This window comes from Astyanax mexicanus, chromosome 5 (genome assembly GCF_023375975.1).
Source record: "Astyanax mexicanus isolate ESR-SI-001 chromosome 5, AstMex3_surface, whole genome shotgun sequence".
NCBI lineage: Eukaryota > Metazoa > Chordata > Actinopteri > Characiformes > Acestrorhamphidae > Astyanax > Astyanax mexicanus.
Genome location: NC_064412.1, coordinates 14926715 through 14950738, shown reverse-complemented (window position 1 = coordinate 14950738; position 24024 = coordinate 14926715). Strand labels below are relative to the sequence as shown.

The following is a 24024-nucleotide window of genomic DNA, read 5'->3' as shown; positions in this document are numbered from 1 at the left end:
CTTTGATAATCAGCCACACTTCAACCCAAAGAATGGAAGTCAAAGGGTGCCTCCTAGTGGACGTTCATCCTAAAAGCAATGAGACAAAGGTTATGTGCACGAGGAAACTTTAACGTTTCATAAAAGCATGTATGTTAGATCATATAATGAAAATAATAATGATCAAGGCCACTTACTGGTTGTTAAGGCTTCTGAAATATTATACATGTATTAAGTAGTCTATTAAATCCTAGTACTTAAAGCCAATTTAGCTCAAATAAACCTATATTCTTCCTGACAAGTTGTTTTCACCCAATACAACCTACTAAATGAATAGAAAACCAGGATAATTAAGTAATCTGGTGAAATTAAACACACAAAACAAAGTTTAGAATCAATAACCAAATAAATAAAACAGTTTTGGTACCCTGAGGCGCGCACACACAACCCACAATCCCAGTTTCCTCCTTCAAGCTATGAAAATAGAAATGTGTCAAAATTGGAAGAGTCCTGCAGACATTCATTTATTGATTTCACATATTCAAGAATGGATTCTACATGTGACAAAAAGAGCAGAGGTGGAAATGTTATCTTTGGAAGGCAATATAAAAAAAGAAGAAGAAGAAGACGAAGAGCCGCAGTCATGAATGTAAAAAAAGAAGAGGGGGAAAAAACAACAACAATATGAAGTACACCAAAACACTAAAGCGTGGCTTCTGTCGTTTGAATCAAAAGCCATTGGCTGTCATCACCATTGCAGAGGGGTAGTTGGCCCCGTCTGATTGGTCCATAAAAAGTATGCAATGCCACGTCATTGGTCCAGATGTTAGCCATAAGGGGTCTCTCGCTCTCTCCCATATTTACACACTAACGCAGGTCTTCCGAGATGTGACAGCTTGACGAATCTAAAGACAGGAGGGGGTAGTAGTCAGTCATAAGTCATAACAGCATTCTCTCTTTTTTTAAAGCACGTTTATTGTTTACTCCACCCTCCCCTGAAAACAAAGTGCACACTACCAATGAAATACTTAATGTCTAAAAAGCCACTTTTCTGGAGTTATTTTCTGTTAATTTCCATCTTTGGTAAGATTCATAAGGGAGATCCCTCAATATTTACACCAGTGTAATAATAAACAATGAATCAAGGTTATTTCTAAAGCAGTTTTGATTCACAATAGATAAAATACCAGGAATTAAAGAAAACCAAGAAACTCCCATAGCTAAAAATGAAGACTATTTAAGCCTTAATCTTAATAATTGAAAAGTGCATATAGTCACAAAACCCGTGTTAAGCAAAATCCAGTTCTTATCTGAGCTAAGCATCTTAATAGTGATCTCACAGCTAAAAACAGTGGCATTTAACACAACACCTGCAAACCGAAAGCAACATTTCTGCTCTACACTCTGACCCACGTAGCACTTCAAACAGCAGCAAACCCCACCCCAAGATATACCACTGTTCCAGCATGCAAAGCATCCTGGGATGCTGAAGAGGTCAACTGTCAAAAACAGCACAGAGAAGAGAGTCAGCACAAGGAAGCAGGGCAACTCCAGCCCTGTTTGGAGACAGACATCATGTCCACGGTTATGGAAATCCCACTCTCACCATTTCTTGTTTCGAGGCTTGAGTTCCTCAGCCGCGTTCCGCAGGAAGATGTAATTTTTCTTCTGGGGGTTGTAGTACTCATGTCCCTATGAGAACCAGACATAAAAAAAGATGAGAAATTGTGTTTTGAAAAAAAAAAATCTTAACTCAAACGTAGTTGACAGAGTCAAGACATGCTAGGGGCCCAAATTTCAATTCCTCTGTTTCATGCTGGAGCTGTGGGATTCTGGTAGAACCATTTATAATAGAACTACAATAAGATGACTGACTTGATTTTTTTTTACAGCCCTTACAAATAGTGACATATTGGATATTTCTCTTTTTTGAGATTATTAAGAAATTTACTATTTAATACTGTAGGTAAATTTTATTTTAAGTGCCTTCACAAATGAAAAAATATAAATGTAAAGAAAGCACAAGAAACAACAAAAGAACAACAGATTTCACCTAAAAGAGGGAGAAATGGTCGATATATCGGTTATTTGTTAGAGGAACTCCGTTTACCCTCTGCCTGCAACGTATATTTTTCCACTTCCCTGCTCCAATCTAAAAAGTTGATAGGGTTGATATTTAGGCAATGATATCACTCAGGGGAGTGCAAAGGAGGCTCCAAGAAATAAAATCCTGTCACATTACATTACATTTGTTCTTAAAATAAACATTTTTAGAATGAAGGCCCCTGTTTCCAGATTCTAAAAAGTGCAATAAACAGATACAATTTGTAGCAATCAAATTATAAAACCTCTCTTCAGAAAAGTCATGTCTGCTGATAGGCAATACCTTAGACCAATCATAGCTGGAGCTGTAGGCAAAGATGTTTCCATTGTGATTGAAGCAGCAAGCTGTGATTGGCTGATCAAGCTGCTCAGAGGTCTTCAGCTTTGTGCGAGCATCCTTATCCCAGAAACTGAATCGGCCATCAGAGCCAACCGTAGCCAGAGTGCCGTGCACGGGGTGGAAGGAAATAGCATTGACCTAAGAATGCAAGGAAAGGATACATTATGACTTAAGATGCTATTACGTCTCCCAAAATATGAAAAAATAAATACCCCAACACATATTAAATGCGCAAACATGCATGACGCATGTCTAGACTGCATTTTAAAAGGTTAGGGATGCACCTAATTTTAACATAGTAAACTATTCCGCTGATAATGGAAAAAAGGCACAATCATTTAAAAGACCAAATTATTTATACTGAACAATGACATTTTTGATGACACAACCAAACTACGAAGTGTGCTGTAAGATACTGTTTCTAAAAATTTGAAGACAGTGTTCTACCTATTGTAGGGTTAACACCGCAAAGAGTTACAGCACAACAATATTTAGTTTCACAAACTTATTCATTCAAAGAAATACTGACATTTTATTTTTAATGTTTTTTTTGGTAATTTAAGTCATATTGTGTTTTAATGGTATGTCTAATGGGATTGAAATGTCCTGTGTTTAATAAATATTTCACACTTTTAGTAGTTAAGTAGTGTTGCAATGACAAAAATAGAATCAGGCTTTTCTATGGATTTAAAAAATAATGTGGGGCAAAATTAATGAAACTTATATAAGCTTATATATAAAATGATGTAACATATATTAAAAAACAAAAATAAAATGTTAGGTATTCGGCCAAATGTTTTATCTTGCTCGGATTTGGCCAATTTCGGTGCATCACTACCAAAGGAGATATCAATTTAAGGTACACACATTTTAAGGTAAGGTACACAAAAAAAAGCACTGCCAACATTTTTTTTGGCCAGCAACCTTTGATTATTAAGCGTAGCTTGTTTAGGTATGAACTAGGTGTGAACACAGTGATGAGATAAATGTCAGTTGGTACTATCGGTGGAAATTCTGCAAATGACAAGTCATGCAGTACATACAGCATAAATATCCTGGGGCGTGGTAGTATTGGTTCCATTAGATCTGTGGCACTTGAAGGTAAAGTTATCCTTGGCTCTGAGGAAAAAAAACACAATAAAACATTAGCTACATTAGTTTACAGTATTATTCATGGACTAATTCAATGTAACCAGGAATATTTGAAGACTCACGGGTTGGGTGGGTTAATGTAATGTATGGCCACTCTGCCTTCAATGCTTCCCAAGGCAAAGCCTGTGGGTTTATTTTGTTTATCCTTGAAGATGGACACACAACGGTGCTGTAAAACCAAAACAAAAAAAATCACTATTAAAATTACTACATACATTTTATCTCCAACTTTAGTGCTTAGAAAATGCCTACAACTTTCTGTATTAATTCTCTAGTTAATTTCTAGTTAAGCTCACCAAGAGAAACCCAAGAGACCAACCTGATGTTTTAAAGGTGAATCTATACGCCGGAACTCAGATGGCTGATTCTCCAACTGATATACGATTAGGCCACGCTCTGCAGTGGCCACTACAGCCATAGGATACACCTGCAGAGAAAAACCATAACAGCAGCAAAATAAACAAGATTTCTGATGCAGAACAATAAGTCTATCCTGCTTTTGTTGGAGTAACTGTCTCTACTGTCCAGGGAAAAGCACAGCCTTGCACAGCTCTCTGTACCTGTATGAGGACTTTTAGTGCACCCTTTTATGTAAGACAACATTTAACTCACTATATACAGCAAGTACAGTTATACTATGAAACAGACAAAAAAAGCAAAAAACAGAAAATTCAATTTGTGATGCATTTCCTTACCACATCAGCACAGTAGCATCTCTCTGGCATCTGCAAGGACATCATGGGATTTGGGGAACGTGTGTCCCAGAACTGTCAATCGAGCAAGAAAAAGAGAAAAAATATATATATATCAGGAGTCACTAGTGTTAATCATAGATAGTTCAGACAGCATGCAAACTAAAGTGAATGGGCTACAGCCAACACAATGCTAGAACAGGTACAGTGAGATAAGTTTTTGTACCTACCTTCAGTGTTTTGTCCCAACTGCCCGTCATCACACAGCTGTAGTTTGGGGCTTTTATCCAGTGGATTGTCCTGATTGGACCTTCATGCTACAGAAAATTGAAAAAAAATTATAGCAATTATAAATCTATACAACACGTACACATTTTTAAGTGCACATTTACATGTGTGCTTGTACAAATGTAGGGGCTTACTTGTGCTATCTGCATGGCCTGATTGCTATTCAAATCCCACATCTTGGCAGTTTTGTCACACGAGGCAGTGAAGACCTTACTTCCATCCTATTTATATAAACATGTCTGTATCACATAAATTATATATATTCCAGTGTACAAAGACAAAAATAAAGAACAAAGATCACATTCATGCTTGCAGAATTGCTAACTTCTGTAGGAAAAGACAAAAATATAACATTCAAGTAAACTTGCTGTGAAAATCTTACATCACTCCAGCAAACATCCAGAACAGGGCCTGTGTGCATTTGCTGAGCTTTTGGAACAGTCTGGCCATTATCCTGCACCTCCCAGCATCGCACCTAATACGACAGAACAATAAACATGACTATATGATTTACCACAACATGTGGGTCTAAAAATTAAGGCTACATAATGAATAATCTATGCTGGCAGACTGCATTCTTTATATACATCACATTAAGTAACTTTATTAAAAACATGAGGATACTGAGCACTTTAAGCAAAATAATCCAGTGACAATAAATATTGATTATGGATATTATGATGTAGAGGTAACCTACATCATTAGCCCAAGAACCTCCGATCAAAAAGTTTCCAGGCATCGTTGGAGGACTGAAGGCCAAGCAGCTTATGCTATCATCCGGGGGGGATGTAACCTCAACATCCTGCATTAACAAGTAAAACAAGAAAAAGATTTAAGGGAAAAATACTACAACAACTGCACTTTTATTAAAAACAAATAAAAACAGGTTTTTCATTTTTACCTTCATTGGGTTATGACTATCTGTTGTGGTGTTGCCGAAAACACCAGTTCCCCCGGCCCCAAAGCCGGAGCTTGTGCCGAACAAACTCATTGCAGGTTACTGGCAGAAAGCTGTGGAGGAAAGAAAAAAATGAGGAATGATATCCAATTCTACATGGCCTGCTGAGACTTTATAGGGCTCACCACACAGCTAGAGTTAATGTTATAATATCCATCTCCAGTAAACAACTACAGGTCAACATATGTTTTTAAACCGAAAGAGCCCATAGTGGCATATACGTCACAGACCACTTAAAAAAATATGAAAAGTTCCATACAGCACTCGGTTTATCATTTTAACTCATGAAGTCCCTAAGCAACATACAGCTCTGGAAAAAAAATAAGAGAACACTTAAAAATGATGAGTTTCTTTGATTTTACCAAATTGAAAACCTCTGGAATATAATCAAAAGAAAGATTCATGACCTAAACTGCTGGAATGTTTTGCACCAGGAGTGGTAAAGTTATCCAAAAGCAGTGTGTAAGACTGGTGGAGGAGAACATGCAAAGATGCATAAAAATTGTGATTAAAATCAGGGTTATTCCACCAAATATTAATTCCTGGACTCTTAAAACTTAATGAATATGAACCTGTTTTCTTTGCATTAACTAATGTCTGAAAGCTCTGCATCTTTTTGTTACTTCAGCCATGTCCCATTTCCTGCAAACAAATGCTTATTCAGAATTTGAGAGAAATGTTGTCCGTAGTTTATAGAATAAACAACAATTGTTCATTTTACTTATACCTTATACATATACCTATAAATAGCAAAATCAGAGAAACTGATTCAGAAACTGAAGGGTTCTCTAAATTTAGAGAATATACCTGTTTACTTCAAGTACTCCTTACAAAACTGGCAACTGCAGCACTAGGCTAGCTATTTAAGGTGGAATGAAAGATTAGATCACGACGCTGGTTTATAAGGAAAGTGCTAAGCTAGCTTTGTCTGACTCTGAATATTTATCTACCAGATAAAGGGATTCCTGCACTGCCTTGAGGGGATAGTAATAGGTCATTCTTAAGCTATGTTTGTAACTACATGACGAATAAATGTAAATTAGCTCTTTAGACAGGCAGGCAGTCACACAAGCGGGCAGTTGGCGCTAACACCAGCTAACTAACCAATGCGGCAAAACACCCTGCAGTCTGACCCGGACTAAGCTAAGCTAAGCTAAGCTAACTAGCCTCGGTCTCAGAACCGCGCTTTTACACACGACCCAACAGCAACAAGCCAACCCAGCCCAGTTCAGCTCCGAACCGCTGTAATTATCAGCCCATTACCGCGCAAACACGTAGCAGCTCCTTTATCTCTCAGCCGCTCAGGATTTCTGATGCGCCATTAAACCCAGGCGAGTTCACTTTCTCACGCTTACGCCAAACACGAGGCGCGACTTGATGATGTAAGTCGTAACGTCATTTTGAAGGGCCGTTGTAGTTCTAACAGAGAACATCTTGTAGGCACTAAAATATCAAAAAATATTCTCTACAAAAACAAATCGCTTTTCTACCACATGGAGAGATTTATAGTAAACTTGATTATAATTTTAGGTAAAAATGACCCTCATTACAAACATTTGTCTATTCAGACTTAACTATATAATTTTAAACACCATGGCAAATTGTCAACAAATAAAGAATAAGAAATGTCATAAATCATAAAATTATATTTTTTTAATTTTTAAATTTTCTGTTTGTTCATTTATTCATAACTTTATTTCTATTTTGTTTCCTATTTTCTCCCCAATTTACACGGCCAATTACCCAACCCACTAATTAGGACTCCCCCTATCACTAGTGATGCCCCAACACACCAGGAGGGTGAAGACTAACACATGCCTCCTCTGACGCATGTTAAGTCAGCCACCGCCTCTTTTCAAACTGCTGCTGGTGTAGCATTGCCGAGTAGCATCACAGTGCACTCAGAGGAAAACGCAACGACTTTGTTCTGATACATCAGCTCACAGATGCCTTGTGCTGATCGACATCAACCTTTGTAGTGATGTGGGGAGAGAGAGCGCCATCTACCCACCCAGAGAGAGCAAGGCCAATTGTGCTCTCTCAGGGCTCCGGTAGCCGATGGCAAGCTACATGAGCAGGATTTGAACCGGTGATCTCATAATCATAGTGGCAGCACCTAGCCCACTGGACCACTCAGAGCCCCCTATTTATAATAAACTTGATAATAATTTTAGGTAAATATTATATACACTTTATATACATTTGATAAAAGGATATCCTAATTCCAAACATTTGTTTATTACGATTTATATAATTACATACATACCTTTGCAAATTTTGGAGATGGTCCTCGCCATAGACATATATACATGTCTGCGGTCCTTGCTCCATATCCCTAACCCTAAGCCCCTACCCTAAGCTTTATCCCCGCCCCCCTTTCTTAGAAAATTCTTTTCTAAGAAAATTGGTTTTGGAATAATTTAATTTTAGTTGGTCAGTATCTTAACTCAAATAGTAGGCCATACATTTATACTCACCTAATTAATTAATATAAAATAGATATCCTGGTTAAGGAATACTCTACTGTGATACATGCAGTGATGGTATAGTTACTTTGAAAAAGTAATCCGATTACTGATTACTGATTACTCCTTTAAAAAGTAACTTAGTTACTTTATGGATTACTTGATTTTAAAAGTAACTAAGTTACTTTACAAGTTACTTTATTAGTTACTTTCAGCAGCTGCAGACACCACCTCCCGCCGCCTTAACATAAACATTATAACCAGTTTTGCCAATACTCCCTTTATTGTAAAATGCATTTTTAACAGCAACAATTTATCTCTATTAAGTTGAACTATTACCTAAAAAATATATATATTTTTTAATAAAAATAAAAAAATTAACTTAACATATAAAATATATATATATATATATATATATATATATATATATATATATATATATATATATATGGTCTTTCTTGATTTTACTAAACATAAATACTTGTTTTTATAAAAAATATATAAAATAAAGAAAGTCTTTTTTGACCTGACATATTTAACACTGTAAAACTGAACATTGAACTTGTTGTTCTCTGCAGGGCAGCAAGGAGTGGTTTTATAAAACAGAACCATGTATATGGTCTAGACCAGGGATCACATATTTGCAGACTGCGGTCCGGGTCCGGACCCAGACGTTGTCCAATACGGACCCATACCGGACCCAACTACTGAGAAAGATTTAATTCTGACAGTGTTCATTTAAAGCACCGGAAATTTGTGGCAGACCGCTGCCCTGGCTAGTGAATTGGGACGCGGCCGCAAAAAAAAACGCCTTTATAAAGAGATACTGGCGAAACCCGAGAACTGGCGAAAAACGAAAACGGGCGGAAACTAAAGACACGCCGAGCGCGAGAGAGAGAGACAGGGCAGGCCCGTAGCCAGGGGGGATCGAAGGGTTCGTTCGATCCCCCCCATCCCCCACAACCCCCCCTCAGCCACCCCAATCCCCCCCCCCCCCCCCCGCCTGCCCCCAGAGTAGTGACGAGTAAGAAAAATTGTTAATGTTTCTCTTTACACATTTTGTTCAGACTGTTTTACACCAATCCAGTAGGTGGCGGCAATTCCCCCATTTCTGTTCTTAGTTTGTGGAAAGAATAAGAATCTGGGGAAAGTTACTTGAGAAAATGGGTAAAAAAGAAGACAAGGAGCGAAAACGGAAGAAAACGGCGGTAACATTGTTACTAATATTGGGGACTTGTTCAAAAAAAGGCCCAAAATCGGTAAGTTGCTGAGTGCAGGGCTTCTATTTCTTTACAACTCCCCTGCGTTAAAAGTGCCGGGCTCGGCTTAGCCCAATAGTATATTGTACATGTAACACCGGATTATTACTGTTATTATTGCGATAACTCCAAAGTCTGTATTTTAGTTGATTTTTAAGAAATGTAGGTTAAGTGACAATAACATTCAGTCACTCACTTTGCAATTCTGACGATCAAGCTAGGGTGTATTTTACTCTCAACATGCCTGTTGCTCCTAAGGCCATATATAAAATACAGCATAGAGGTGTAAAAAGGGGGTTAACCTCTTAACACGCCGGCGGGCCAGAAAAATATCATATTTAATATCTGGCTGTGTTTATGAATACTTATAGGTTCAATGTAGACACCCAATATGCCATTTTAAAGCTTTTCAGTTATCTAGCCTATTTAGCCGTATCTCCTTTCAGAAAATAAACATTTAGGGCGAAATATGCCTGGTTTATGAAAGTTATGAAATATTATTTTCATATTTACGTTTTTCGTACGTCCATATTTGATCGAATGCGGACATGTTATACACCATTCGAACCGTCTGCCTCTCCGGATTACGGAACTGTGTTTACAGTTTAAATCTGCTTGTGTTTCGCTTTGTGTTTACCTCAGGACACTCGAGACACACACCCAACCCCCTCCAGCGCTTCCCCCACACTCTTACCTTCAAAACGCAATCCAGTCACCAGTAATTCTCACATATATCCAAACAGTGCTTGAAATAATTTGAGGCAGAAAAAAATAATATCAACTTTAACGCGTTATTAAAAGCGGATTATTGGTCGCTCCACGAATCCACGCATATCTAATGAATCAGCAGACCCTCACAGACCGGGCGGGGGGTTGTGGGGGCAACGAAGTCCCAGCACAGTTATAGGAAGATTTTAATAAGACAGAACACTTCAATTTATATTATTATTAATTCATGTTTAAGTTTTAATGACCATACCGATAGTGTTCCTAATGAAGTAATTCTTATCTATTTATGTCAATAGTAGAGAGATAGACAATAAAGGACAGCAACATCAGAGACAGACAATGGAGGGCAGCAACAGAGACAATGGAACAAAGCAACAGACAACTGAGGTGAGCAACAGAGACAGACAATGAAGTCACATCACAGATGTAGGAAGTTTGAGTAACACTTACATTTATATCAAATGTATGTTAACAGTGGGGAGCAACAGACGAACAAATAAGGACAGCAACAACAGATTCACAACAAACTTATAATAAATAAAATATGTCTAAATTAAAAGGTTTGAAGTGTGCTCGTGTATTTAGGGGGCATTGGAGTAGAGAGCCAAATGAAGTCCACTTTTGGGGGAAAAAGATCCCCCCCATCACAATGCTGGCTACGGGCCTGCAGGGGAGAAAGCGAGACGCGTGTGATTGGGGAAGAGCGGAGGGGGAATGGGTAAGGGAGCGGTGTGTGTGTGTGTGTGTGGAGGAGATGAGGTGGAGAGAGAGAGAGAGAGAGAGAGAGAGAGAGAGAGAGAGAGAGAGAGAGAGAGAGTAACGCACAGTGACTTAAATAAGTAACTTTAATCTGATTACTGGATTGGAAATAGTAACGCGTTAGATTACTCGTTACTAAGTAACGCGTTACTGACATCACTGGATACATGCTAAACCAGTGTTCCTACTTTACTCCTGAGGGGTGTAGACTCTCCTTGGTCATTTTTCAGTAACTAGATCTACTGCACACTTATCTATGCTGGGAGTGTATGCTTTTCAACTAAACAGCAGCAAAGCAATAAGCAGATAAAAACATTATTTCAGAAAGACATTGCTACAATTTTTTTCTGTAATATCATATAGGAATAGTATTGTAGAGTGTATACCATAGAGAAAAGTGTGGTCTTTACCTTTACTTTAAATTTACTTTCCAACAAAGTGAGAGAAATTGGGCTGAAATTAATACATAAAATGCACCCAGTGAAGAACTTTGATATTAAAACTAGCTGCTCATTTTGTAAAAGTGCATATAAATATGTTACCCACATGTTTGGCAATCTACAGCAGCATTTTTTGATAGATTTTTTATGTGCTGCATTGTTACTCATCACAAGTATAAAATATAACATATCAATCCTAAACCCACATTATCACTCAATCTAGAGTGGTAGATGCTCTGCACTTTCACCGGGTTTGATGAAGCTGCTTATGATTGAGTGAATCAAGCGATCAAGCTGATCTTATAAGAGAACAGTGTCGTACCGTTCAGCCTTTTACTCTAAAAACTTTCCACTTCTTTCTGTATTAACTACATAAAACAGTACTGTATTTTTTTATAATAAACTACTTGCAGTCTTAAGTACAAAACATTTTGAATACTTTCACTTAAGTGTGGAGCTTAAAGAACACTTTTAATCAAATCACTTTTTTGACAGACCACTTGTACTTTTACTAAAGTACATATAATATAATATTGAATTATTACATATAATAATAATAATAATAATAATAATAATAATAATAATGATAATATTCTATTATTATTCTGATCAGCCATCACTGTCCGTATCTCCCCAGTATTGTGTTTATCCTGCATATTGAACTCACCTGCCAGTTGCAACCCCAACTTTTTCTAAAGATTAAAATTTTATTAAAATTTTATTTGAACCACCTTTCAAAAAAGAATCGAATCAGGTTTGCAAAAGATTTGAATCAAACACAGATTACTTTTTCGAAAAAGACAGTTCAGGTTTTAAAACTGATTTGAGTTCAGGAAAAGACCAGAGCCCTCTAACAAGGACATAACACTTCAAAAGGAATCTTTTTTAAAACCTGATTCAAACTTCTTTTCAAAACAGGTCTAAACTCATACATGTACACTTGTATGTACATCCCTCCCAAATGACAGGTGTCATTGGTGTTATAAATTATAGAGTGAATACAGAGACTGTACTATGATCTCTGTTTACAAAGGGCTTGCTGACTCTCAACAAAAATAAGTTTTTGGTCCATTTCAGGTTTTCCACCAATCTGGGGAACACTTTACTTTAACAAAGAACCATAAAAGCATTCACAAGGTTTTTGTATTGTCATGACAACAAGTGTGAGAGTGTGGGGCCTGATTTGTTAGAGAGCTTGACAGGTACTAATAAGTTCATATTAAAAAAGCCAGTCCATTATTAATTGCTATCTATAAATATTATATACATAAATATAAAAAAGGTCATATAGAAGGTAAAAGTGTTTACATAACACTAAATTACAGTTATAGTATTTTTATAGTAAATTTTCTGTTGCATGCGCCACAAGAGGGCACCCAAGGAATGCATTTCAAGCAAGAGGAACAAAGCAGCCTTAGATAGTGCTGTTGCTGGGAGTGCTTTCATGGCATTGCCAGCTAAAAGAAATATATAGAAATTCAAGCATTTTAGGTAAGCAATCATTTTCCATTCTATGTGTCTATCATGATGGAGCATGATCAACTGACAGTTACAGATTTAAAAAAAAATCTAATCCACATCTTTGATAATGTGCTTATCTATATGCAGATTCCACCTTTTAAAAAAGTGTTTTTGCAAAAAAAAATGCCTTAAAGACTGTAATAGCTGATTCAGTATAGTACATAATCACATTACCAGTACTGTTCATGTTCATGTTCAGCCCAAATGATCTGCAACCATCTTAATGAGACTGATTACCTGCATCACTACCATTTTATTTTACCATCTTAAAAGGATCTGAATAAAGACAAAGGTGTGCTAGAAATTACCTTATGTTCATGAAGAAGAGATGGATAGGTATTTCTTCTCAGGCTTGAGGCAGTATAATCAGTTACGTCCTCTTGTGTTTAAGGTGCATTCTTTTCATTCTTCTCATTCTTTTTTACCTGGAAAAGAACTCAGTAATGACTTGATATATGCAGTACCCCTTTTTCTGTCCTGACCCGTCACATTCTGACCATATTTGTAGCAGATTATGAAGAGCAAACTCAGCGGGTCAGAGAAGGCCGCACACTGTTTTCAGCTTGTTCTCTTATTTTATGTGCGTCCACCGTCTATTTGTGGACGAATAGCCATAATGGTAACATAATGCAGTGACCCCTATGGTTCATGAGGCATAATATAGTGCTGAGTTTTACATGAGTCTGACTAACGTTCCTCGCTCAGTAGGCCAGACAGCATGTCAGTGCCAGACTGTTTTGGATGGCGCTGCTATCACCATGGAAACTGTGTTGTCAGAGCTTTGCTATACCTGTTTGGAGAGAGCTTCTCTCTCTGTACACTCTATTCTTACAAAACTACACCTACAGCCTGGTTTTCTGTGTTTTCATATCTTGCTAAACATGTTTGCTTTTCATTTAGACTCCCCATGCCCTCAAACACAAAGATCCGCTAGAACAGTGATCTTTAATCCTGGTCCTAGTGGCCTCTCTGCCTAGCACACTTCAACGATTTCCTAACTTTAAAACATCCACTGCTACTCTGAAAGGGCTTAATTGGTGAATCAGGTGTATTATGAGAAGATAAAGCCCTACATTAACAGGGCAGGAGGTGCCAGGACCAGGCTTGAAGAACCCTGTACTGAAACAAATGTCATGAAAGAAGAACAGAAAGTGATGGAGGCAAGCGAGACAGACACACAGACAATGTAAACATGGACAAAAGGACAAAGTATTCACCTCTTTTAATGTAAAAACATCAACAGCCAGAGAGGAAAACAGGACAGCATCATCTAAATAAGTTATTTTTTTCTTTCCAAGGCCTGTCCTATTTTTAGTCCGCCTCATGCACAAGTGGAATTTTTGAAAATGTCATATTATTATTTCTACATATCAAACGCCTTCAGCGCGGTGGCAGACATTCAGCTCAGGCGAAACCTTTCAGAGCAAGTAATTATCAGTCGAGCTACTCATTGCTTGGTCATGCACCAATCTGCGGTTATAAGTGAACACGGATGCAATTAGCACCTGTGCTAATGGCTTTAGTATGTCTGGCAGTAAATCTTTCATTTGATTGGGAGCACAAGAGAGCTGGATCAATAGAATGAGATGGATGTGACCTGAATCTGTCACACATGGGGCAGGTAGGACACTAGGACAGCTGCAGTCTCAAGGACTCTTTTGCTAGTGTACAAATTGTACAGTATTTTGATTAAGTAGCCTACTCTGCGCCACAAACAAAAGTGTTAAGGATGTTTGTGTGCTTATAAAATGTCCACATGTGCATGTGGCACATTGACTCTTGAGCGAGTTTGCATGATGATGCATTTCTATGTAATATGGCTTCTAAGACAGCAAATGCCCATCTCTGTTATCTGTATCTGTATTTGTAATGTCTGGAATCTTTCAAATCTCTTACTTACTGACAAACTAAGGCAGGGCAGTATTTGCTGCAAATCTGAGATGTCATGTGATTTTGTGCTGAATCTCTCTGAGCAATTGTGTGTCCTCTGTCTTGATGAATTGTGTGTATGGCCAGTGTGCTCCTGTGAAAAGTTCCTTATTTGTGGCAGTCATTAGATAAAGTAAACAATAATATCAAAACTGTTTTAAAAAATATCCCTTGAATACAGTCAATGCACATAGACTGAACACATAGTCCTGGCTGCTTTGTGGTGCCCAGAGTTTGACTTTATAGACTGCTTAGTCCTGCCCTGACTTAACCGGAGACTGTTAAGGGGATTATTTGTGTCAGCCGCATTTGTGAACAACTCTTTGGCTCCATTTATCACACAAAAGATAAATGAATTAAAGGACAGAAATATTTCACAACAAATACATAGACCAGGAGACAGTAGCAAACAATACAAAGAGATTTTCTCACCAAATTATCTAGTAAATACAATCCCTTTAAAATAAATATTTCATACTATTTATATTGGAATGCAAAACTAAGAGATTAGCATAATTTATTCATCTAAGTTTCATTGTTTAGAAAATATTTTAAAAATATACATTTTTAATTCTTTCTTTTTTGTACTGCACCAAAGTCTATTGTATTCCACCAGAGCTGAAGTACCTAGCTACCAGGAACAGTATATCACTCCCAGCATTGTTCTTTTATACAATCAACAAAGTATTCAAACTTTTTCATTCCTGAATGCTGTAAAGAAAAAAAAAAACAGTGTGTTTTTTTCAGTGCTGTCCGTTGAGTTCTGGGAACAGTTGCTTTAGTTCCAAACATGCTGACTGATATCAGCCAATCAACCAAGGAGCATGGCTCCACTGATGTTTGATGTAGATGATCCAATTGCCTTTTAAAAGCAGTTGAGGAAGAGCAGTCACATAAAAAAAGAGAAAGAACAAAAAAAAAACAAAAAAAAAAACCAAAGATTAAACAGAGCTGTACAAACAATAGAACAAGTATATCTGACAAGTGACACATGAATTACGAAGTCCTCTTGACAATGGGCTGCAACATGGTTTGACCAAAGATGGTGAATCACAGTGGACGTGTCCTCTGGAAACACTGCACCTGCATTTCTCCACAGAGCAATGTTCAAGATATATCAGGCAAAGGAGAAAGGAAATCACACAAACTTATATATTTAATCTGTCTTAAAAAAAGATTGTATTGAAAACATAGAGCATTTGTACACATAAGATGATACATCTGTTGGGACACTGATGTCAGCTGTTTACACATTCCCTTTCACTGTTTTGGTCTCTCTATATCTTGCTCATTCTGCCTCTATCTCTCTCTCTGGCATTCTCTCTGGCATTCATGCGCACCCTCTTGCTTAAACACACACACCCACACTCGCAAAGACAACACATACTGTCAGCTCATAAAACTAAGGCCAGTTTTGAGGAAGAATCATACTTGGAAAAAGAAACTGTGAAATTGCTCATCGCACAGAATGGCTTCAGTAGGTACCCAGTTCTAGAGAGTGGGATTAAAAAGAGTTGGGGCTCGGGCTTGGAAATGTCAACCATGACACTGTCAACCTTTCTTAAGTTCTGTCATAACCAAATATTCTTAGTAGTCTGTTGTCATTCCAACGGTCCTTGCTGACTCAAGCAGCAAACTGATTTTCTCCTAAAGTGTCTACAGAGTATTCTATATCCATGGAAGTGCATCTCTTCTGGTGTGTGTGTTTTGCTCAGATTTGGAAATGTGTAGGTTTAATTGTCATCATGAGTGTCTTATGTTCCCATTGCTACCATTCATAATTCCAGTTGTTTCAGGCTACATTCCCTGTTTCAGTTATTTTCATTGATTGTTTTAGAGTGCCCTCTGTCTCCTGAAATCACATGGTTCTCTTGTCCACTCCCTGACCGGCCCTCCAAAGAGAACAGGCTATTTTGTCCCAGCATCCTCTGGGACAAATCAAGGTGGTTTGCTCCCCGTTGGTGAGAGCTGTTGCTGAGCTTAGGGCTGGTGTTCCCTAAGAGACGATCTGATGGACTAGAACCTGGTCCATCTTGAAGATGATCATCTTCATCTGTGTCTGCATCAATGTACTTGCTTATGGATGCATCATGAAATGTGAAAACAGTTGGAATCAGTGTCTCAGGAGTCTTCGGTGGAGTCTTGCAGCTGGCAGTGGTGTAGACGGACACTTCTGGACTCATTATGGAGCGATCCGAGACGACAGAACTGTCTGAAAGGGCAGCAGAGCCTCCTCCCTGGGTTGAACCTGCAGTAGGGCCTGTGGTTTCTCCTGAGAAAAAGTTGACCTTGAGGGATCTTGTCTTTAGGGGGTTGCTGATCCTTATACCCCGGGGACTGTCTGAGAACATGGTCCGTCCAGGCTTGGGTGGACCAACGGGATTTTTCATAGACTCATGCTCGAGGGTTGTCTCCAGGCCTGGGTTGGCGCTGACTCTGCTGGGCTGGGTTGAGATTGGGCTGTGTGAGAATCTTGAACTCTCTAGAAAGTCTGTAGCACAGCTGATGAAGCTGTCAATGCTTGACATGCTTCTCATATCCATCACACCTTCAGCTGTGGTGTGTGCTCTGTCGGCATGGATGCTTCTCATTTCCATTTCATCCCTCTTTCTGCCTGATTTAGATAATGGACCTCGCTCCTTACTGTTCAGGTTTGGCTGGGACTGGGTCTTTCCCATTTTGTTGTACATTTCTTCTAACTTCTGAACATTGAGATGTTGTGGGCTGGATGGACTGGTGGCTCTAACTGGAGAGGCTTGCTCCTGCCCAGTGAAAGACTTGTTGGAACTGGTGTCTGATGTAGTGCGTTTGGGTGTCCACTTCCAGCGGGTGGGGGATGTATTACCGTTGTCCTGTCCTTTCTCTTTTTTCACCATGTTTTCTTCAGTCTTCTCTGTCACCACTACATCCATGAGCTCTGAATTTCGACCAAAAGCATCCTTGATGTTCATAGACACTATACTACCATTCCTCTTGGCCCTCTCTAGAGCCTCACGACGCTTGATGGCTTTCTCCTGTCTCTTCTGCTCCTTATAGAACTCAGAGAAGTTGTTAACAATAATAGGGATGGGTAGGGCAATGACAAGCACTCCTGCAATGCAGCAAAGACCACCAACTATCTTTCCTAACAAAGTCTTGGGATAGATATCCCCATAGCCTACAGTGGTCATGGTAATGGTGGCCCACCAGAAGGAGGCTGGGATGCTCTTGAATTTTGTGTCTTCTTCATCTTTCTCTGCAAAGAAGACCAAGCTAGAGAAGATCATAATGCCCATGGCTAAGAAAAGGATTAGTAGGCCCAGTTCATTGTAACTGCGCCGTAACGTGAATCCCAGTGACTGCAGTCCTGTGGAGTGACGAGCCAATTTAAGGATTCTTAAAATTCGCATAATCCGAAAGATCTGCACCACTCGCCGCACGTTTTGGAACTGCAGCACACTCTTGTTGGATTCTGTCAGGAAGATGGTGACATAGTATGGAAGAATAGCTAGCAGGTCGATGATGTTGAGTGGGCCTTTAAAGAACTTCCATTTATTAGGTGAAGAGAGAAACCGAAGAAGGTATTCCATGGTAAACCAAGCAATACAAACTGCTTCTACATGAGCCAGCTGAGGGTTGTCTGTTGCTTGCCCAAACTCATCTATGTCTTGTAACTCTGGAAGTGTATTGAGAGATAGAGCGATGGTGGACAGCACGATGAACAGGATTGAGATGATGGCCAAAATCTGTGGAAACACAATGAAAGAAAATATCAGTATTTCATAAATCATGATAAACCATGCAAAATACAATACAAAGCCACCTCTATTCAATGATTCACTGCAGTTTCAGCTGGTTGAGTCTCAAATATAGCACTGCATGAGAAAATAACCATGGTGATGCATAATGGAATTTATTTCCCATGATTCTGAGGCAGTTATCAAAAAATCTGGCAGCACCGTTTGCAGCCTGGCATGGTCACTGCGATGCATCATGTCTGAGTGTGCTGTTCTGTATTTTAAGATCTGTTACCTTCTGCTCCGGTGGTGATATGAAATTTCCTTTCAAATCAGCATTGAGTTACCTAAAGGACACTGAAGTTAATAATAAGAGTCTTTTTGTGAAGCTGATGCATGCTACGTATTACTTATTCATGACCCACTTATTGAGCTAATTCTCCTTCTGCATTTTGTACAGAGCTATGGCCATGCAGACAACTCAGAGAATGTGGAATACATCTAAAAACATTAGTATAAAACACTATATAATATACACAGTTCAGTAGTATATAGTATGACCATATCATTGTGTCTGCATTCTGTGTTAATTTCATTAGCTTCACTGAACATATAGGAGCATCTTAGTTTCTCTAACCCTGTTCTTTAATGGTCAGAACCCTACAGGACCACCATAGAGTCTGTATTATTTGGGTGGTGGATCATTCTCAGCACTGCAGTGACACTGCCATGGTGGTATGTTAGTGTTTGTTGTTCTGTCACAAGTGGATCAGACACTGGAGATTTTAAACACTTTGTTCACTCACTGTCCCTCTATTAGACACTCCTACCTAGCTGCTCCACCTTGTAGATGCTAGGTCAGAGACATGCGCTCTGAATCTGTTGCTGCACAGTTTGTGTTGGTCATCTTCCAGTACTTTATCAGTGGTCACAGGACATTGTCCATAGGACACTGATTTCTGGTTAGTAGACTATTCTTATTCTTAGTTGAGCAGTGACACTAAAGTGTTTACAAAATCCAGCAGCACTGCTGTGTCTGATCCACTTTGACCAGTGAAACATTAATTAACATTCTGGCACCATGTCAGTATCACTGCAGTGCTAAGAATGGCCCACCACCCAAATAAAACCTGCTCTGTGGTGGTCCTGTGGGGTCCTGACCATTAAAGAACAGGGTGAGAGGAGGATCATAAAGTATGCAGAGAAACAGTCAAACTACAGTATGTAATTATAAAACTACTATGGCTAGAGGAGCTAAAAAAATGAACAAGTATAGAAACAAGTAGGAGCTAACCTTACAGGTGACAGATAGGGGTCATATTATTTATAAGCAGTGTGTTGTTATGCTTTACCATAAACATATTTCAAATATGTGGGAAAAATATATTTGCTATACTTTTTTCCCGTTTATGCTTTGATACAAACCCAAGAAAGACTATAATGCTACTGTATTACAGTATTGTTGTGCAGAGGTGGGACACACTGCATAATAAAACCTTGGTAAAAAGAAAAAAGAAAAGGAAACAAAAGCTGTACAGCCACAAGCAGGACAGTGCAGTCAGTAGTGAAGTCTTCTAAGTGAAACACAAAGCTTGCATTTTCTGATGTGGTGTTTCCTTGGCAACAAGCTATGGCACAGGGCCCAGCGTGTGTTTTTGACTGACAGTGAGACGAGAGGGCTGTGGATGTAGCGCTGGAATGACTGGAGAGGGGAGATGCCACTTGTTGGTGTTTGTGGTGACAGGACAAGGCTGTGATTGTTGACAGGCAATGTCTCCTCTGCGATGAGCTGCGACACACACTGTCTCAGACACAATGCCTGTGTGCCTTTCCTTCTTTCTACCTCCCTGACTTGGTCTTGTACTCGTGTCCCCTTTTCCTTCTCCTCCTTCCTCTCTCTCTATCTTTCTCTCTCTCTCTTTCTCCCTGCTTTGTTGCAATGTCTATGCTGCAGTTGAGGTAGGCTGGGTCCTTGGTAGGACTGTCACTGTCCTATACTCATATGAAACAGTCTAACAAGTCTTTGTGGTGAAATTTTAAATTTACACTCTTTTTTATTTTTTAACAGAATAAAATTAAATACACAAAAACTACAATTTTAACTCTACTCTGGAGGCATTGTTTTCTGCCATGTTTGCTTCTTTTTACCCTTAATTTTACACAAAAGCAATTGTGGTTAATCGAGGACTGCGATGGATATATCAGTTGTGTCCTCCAATTACACTGAACATAGGCTGTATACAAACTAGCATCTAGCAATATGGTTAAATATTATAATACAATTTTAAAGAAATGTTTATAATACACAGTGCAATATGTATGGCAATACATGTAATCAAAAATAAAATGCAGCAGTTCTGACAGATCCTTAAAAAAAATGCTATTTAAATACTCTCCCACACTGTGAGAGCAGTACAGTCCCTAATATTGCTAATTTAATATACCTTACTGTCTCCTTGACTGGATAATAGAATAATAGAATAGATGAAGTTTCAGTTTTGAGACAGCCTAACACTAAATGTGTACTTGGTGTTAACTATGCCTGTAGTTTACACAAACATATGACCAAGCAGCAAGTATATAGCCTTACCTGATTCAAAAATGTAGACTTAGAGATTATTTACATTTCTTCTTATTATACTGATTAATCAGGTGAGTAAATACCCTCTGAGGAACATATTTTTTTCTGCTGCATCTGCCTAGTTTGGTCAATTGCCTTTGACAGTGATATCATCTATATCATTATATTTCTTTTGATTTAGAAAGAAACAAAAAAACTTGTTGAAGGCACGTGGTTTAGCATCTGCCCACTGGCCTCTACTATAAGTCTGTTTTAAGTTGAAATTTTTGTCCACACAGATTGGTTCTGATCTAATTAAGACTTAAGCTCAATTGTTATTTCCTCTCTGCTCACAACCTGCATGATGGCAAATGAACTGTACAAGCTTTTTAGATTTTATTAAGCAGTAAAAACACTAGGGAATGTGAACTCATTTAACCTAATAAGTGTAAAAGTAATTTAACTGTTCACTTTGAACTTTGAAATGATGTGAACTGTTGTCTTTAATTGTACTTTTAAGAGCAGCAGATTATATATTATGGGCCAAGTTAAGAGACACCCATTAAGCCTAATCCTAGACTACATAGCATGCTGAATACAAATTTTCTGTAGTCCACAATTAGGCTTAATTATTCTACAGGAAACTAGCTCTGTATGTATGTATGTAGTTATTTTGAGGTGCTGCTGTACAATAAGACTATTTTTGGGATGTTTTATGCTTATTTTGCAAAAAAAACTTTTTTTTGCACTCAGTAAACTATCAAGTACTGACAACAACAGTTCCAAAGCAGTCATTACACTGTACTGTAGTAAATTTGTGGGATTTAAATAAAATGAGTTGTGTTGTGTAACAGTTTTAAGATACTGCATTTGGCCTGTTTTGCAGCCCTATTTTGGCTATTCTGGATTTTGTGATTTTTTTTCCTTCTGTACATTCCACCATAAACTGTGAGAAGTATTACTGAGAGGTGGAAGTGTTAGGAACCACACTATCTCAGCCACAATGTAGCTGATCATGTAAAGTTGCCAAGGGCTGAGACACACAGTGCAAAACATCATAAATGTTCTATAGACTGCGATTAGATTTGCAAAGGGGGACTGACTCCATACTGATGCCAATGGATTTAGAGTGTAATGTGTAGATGTCCAAATACTTTGTTTATATAGTGTACACATATTTTCAATTGGTATATAAATGCCAATCTTTGTAAGAGTACATACAGTACAGGCCAAAAGTTTGGACACACCTTCTCATTCAATGTGTTTTCTTTATTTTTATGACTATTTACATTGTAGATTCTCCATGAAGGCATCAAAACTATGAATGAACACATGTGGAGTTTTATGTACTTAACAAAAAATGAGCTGACCCCCACAGTCACTGGACCTGAACCCAATCCAGATGGTTTGGGATGAGCTGGACCACAGAGTGAAGCCAAAGGGGCCAACAAGTGCTAAACACCTCTGGGAACTCCTTCAAGACTGTTGGAAAACCATTTCCGGTGATCACCTCTTGAAGCTCATTGAGAGAATGCCAAGAGTGTGCAAAGCAGTAATCAGAGCAAAGGGTGGCTATTTTGAAGAAACATATAATATATTGTTAAGTACATAACTTCACATGTGTCATTTATAGTTTTGATGCCTTCAGTGAGAATCTACAATGTAAATAGTCATGAAAATAAAGAAAACGCATTGAAAAAGAGAAGGTATGTCCAAACTTTTGGCCTGTACTGTATATGGAATGTCTGTAAAAGTGTTCTAAAATAATCTGGAATATTTTTTCACTATTCCACATTTATATAGTTTTTTTCCTTTTTCTCTGAAGTTTAGAAGATACAAGCTTTTGCATAATATTTGTGAGATATATACCTAAAATCTATAGATTTCTGTATGGAATTCTAGGTCACCTTTTAATCGTTATAAAAATGACCCAAAAAATATGTTAAGTCTAAATTCCAGCCTCTGTCTCTTTTATTCTACATGTGCATAAAGACACAGCATGTGCATTTGATGAAAATGGACTGTGGTCTCATGTGTGGAGGCTGGAGCGGACTGATCATGATAAAATCATGACTAATGTGGCATGACACACAGATGCGACACATGGCAGCCATGGCCAACGAGATACGCAGAGCACACACATAAGAGTGGGAAGCAAAGCCACATTAAAAATTGCCTTATCTTCTGCTCCTGGAGATAGGAACCACACATACACACATCACACACACACACACACACACCACATTTTCATGTTATTAAATAGGATTATTATGTCTGAGCTCAGCCAGGATGAGTATTAATTATAAAGTCAGAAATCTGCATTCGTCAGACTAGAGGGAATACCACCTACTCTAGGTCTGGGAGGCATGTGTAGAGTACTAAGAACAACTCAGATGTAACAGGGAATGTGCAGGCTGGTTTCAGGGAGAGAACTGTGTATGTGTGTGTGTGTGTGTGCATGTCAGTACTGTAGGTAACTAGAATATGCAGGAGATGTCCTGAGATGCACTAGTGTCCTGGGACACCCACGCACATCTTCTGTTAAAGGATCTGTGTTTTTGTTTTTGTAAATTTTCAGGACTGTTCTTTAAAAGGTTACATGCTTCATCAATAAATGATTAAAGATTAAATATTAACTTAAATGAAATTCTTAACCAATTTATTAAGACTAAAGAATATTACATAGCATTTTAACTGTAAAATAACAGTCTTAATCATGATAATGATCCATTGACTAATAACTCAAAAGGAGAAGGGTGTTTCTGTTAGTGCCTCAGCATTACCTCATCATCACCACCCAAAATGCTAATACTGCATTATGTAACTTTGGTTGAGCTGCACCAGACCTTTGACAAGAACGGCATAATGTTAAGTAAGCATAGTGATATATGTGTAAAATCCCGTAATACTAATCTATCACATCAGTGTTGTTAACGTAAATTACACTACCAACCTGTAGGGGGAGCCTAAGAAGATAAAATATAACATACTTTTTACATTGCTCTACTTTAACATTTAGGTTTGATTTAGGGATCTTATCATGTATACAGTACTGCGTAAAAGACACCTCTCTTTTACAAAGTATTATATTAATTTGCAAAGTAGTTGAAAAAACGAGTACATATCAAAATAAT

The 24024-nt window shown here is 38.2% G+C and overlaps 2 protein-coding genes across 3 annotated transcripts in view; both read right to left on the bottom strand.

Annotated features, from left to right (window-relative positions):
* Positions 1-472: 472 nt before the first annotated feature.
* On the bottom strand, positions 473-6905 carry rae1 (ribonucleic acid export 1). Of its 2 annotated transcripts, XM_007253285.4 has the most exons (13): positions 6776-6905; positions 5456-5565; positions 5252-5356; positions 4937-5029; positions 4689-4775; positions 4497-4583; positions 4270-4341; positions 3894-4001; positions 3637-3743; positions 3466-3541; positions 2366-2560; positions 1586-1671; positions 473-884 (listed from the first exon to the last, which is right to left on the bottom strand). In XM_007253285.4, coding segments are annotated over exons 2-13 (1107 nt in total). In that variant the 5' UTR covers positions 5546-5565; positions 6776-6905; the 3' UTR covers positions 473-883. The 2 variants fall into 2 exon arrangements, with proteins under 2 accessions (XP_007253347.2, XP_007253346.2); XM_007253284.4 differs by lacking the exon at positions 473-884 and having other exon boundaries at positions 1582-1671.
* A 6985-nt stretch (positions 6906-13890) lies between these two features.
* The window catches only part of LOC103041067 (potassium voltage-gated channel subfamily B member 1), a 74443-nt gene continuing 64309 nt past the window's right edge, over positions 13891-24024 (bottom strand). Inside the window, exon 3 of the mRNA XM_007253286.4 lies at positions 13891-18339. Within this exon, the coding sequence (XP_007253348.3) occupies positions 16426-18339 (1914 nt within the window). The 3' untranslated portion in view covers positions 13891-16425. The remainder of the gene's footprint in view (positions 18340-24024) is intronic.

Coding starts and splice junctions, on each gene's coding strand:
- rae1 (XM_007253284.4), bottom strand. CDS start 5,545: ATGAGTTTGTTCGGCACAAGCTCCGGCTTTGGGGCCGGGGGAACTGGT. Junction 3,744..3,893: donor ATTCACCTTTAAAACATCAG/GTTGGTCTCTTG, acceptor TTGGTTTTACAG/CACCGTTGTGTGTCCATCTT. Junction 2,561..3,465: donor CGCCCCAGGATATTTATGCT/GTATGTACTGCA, acceptor TTGCATTCTTAG/GTCAATGCTATTTCCTTCCA.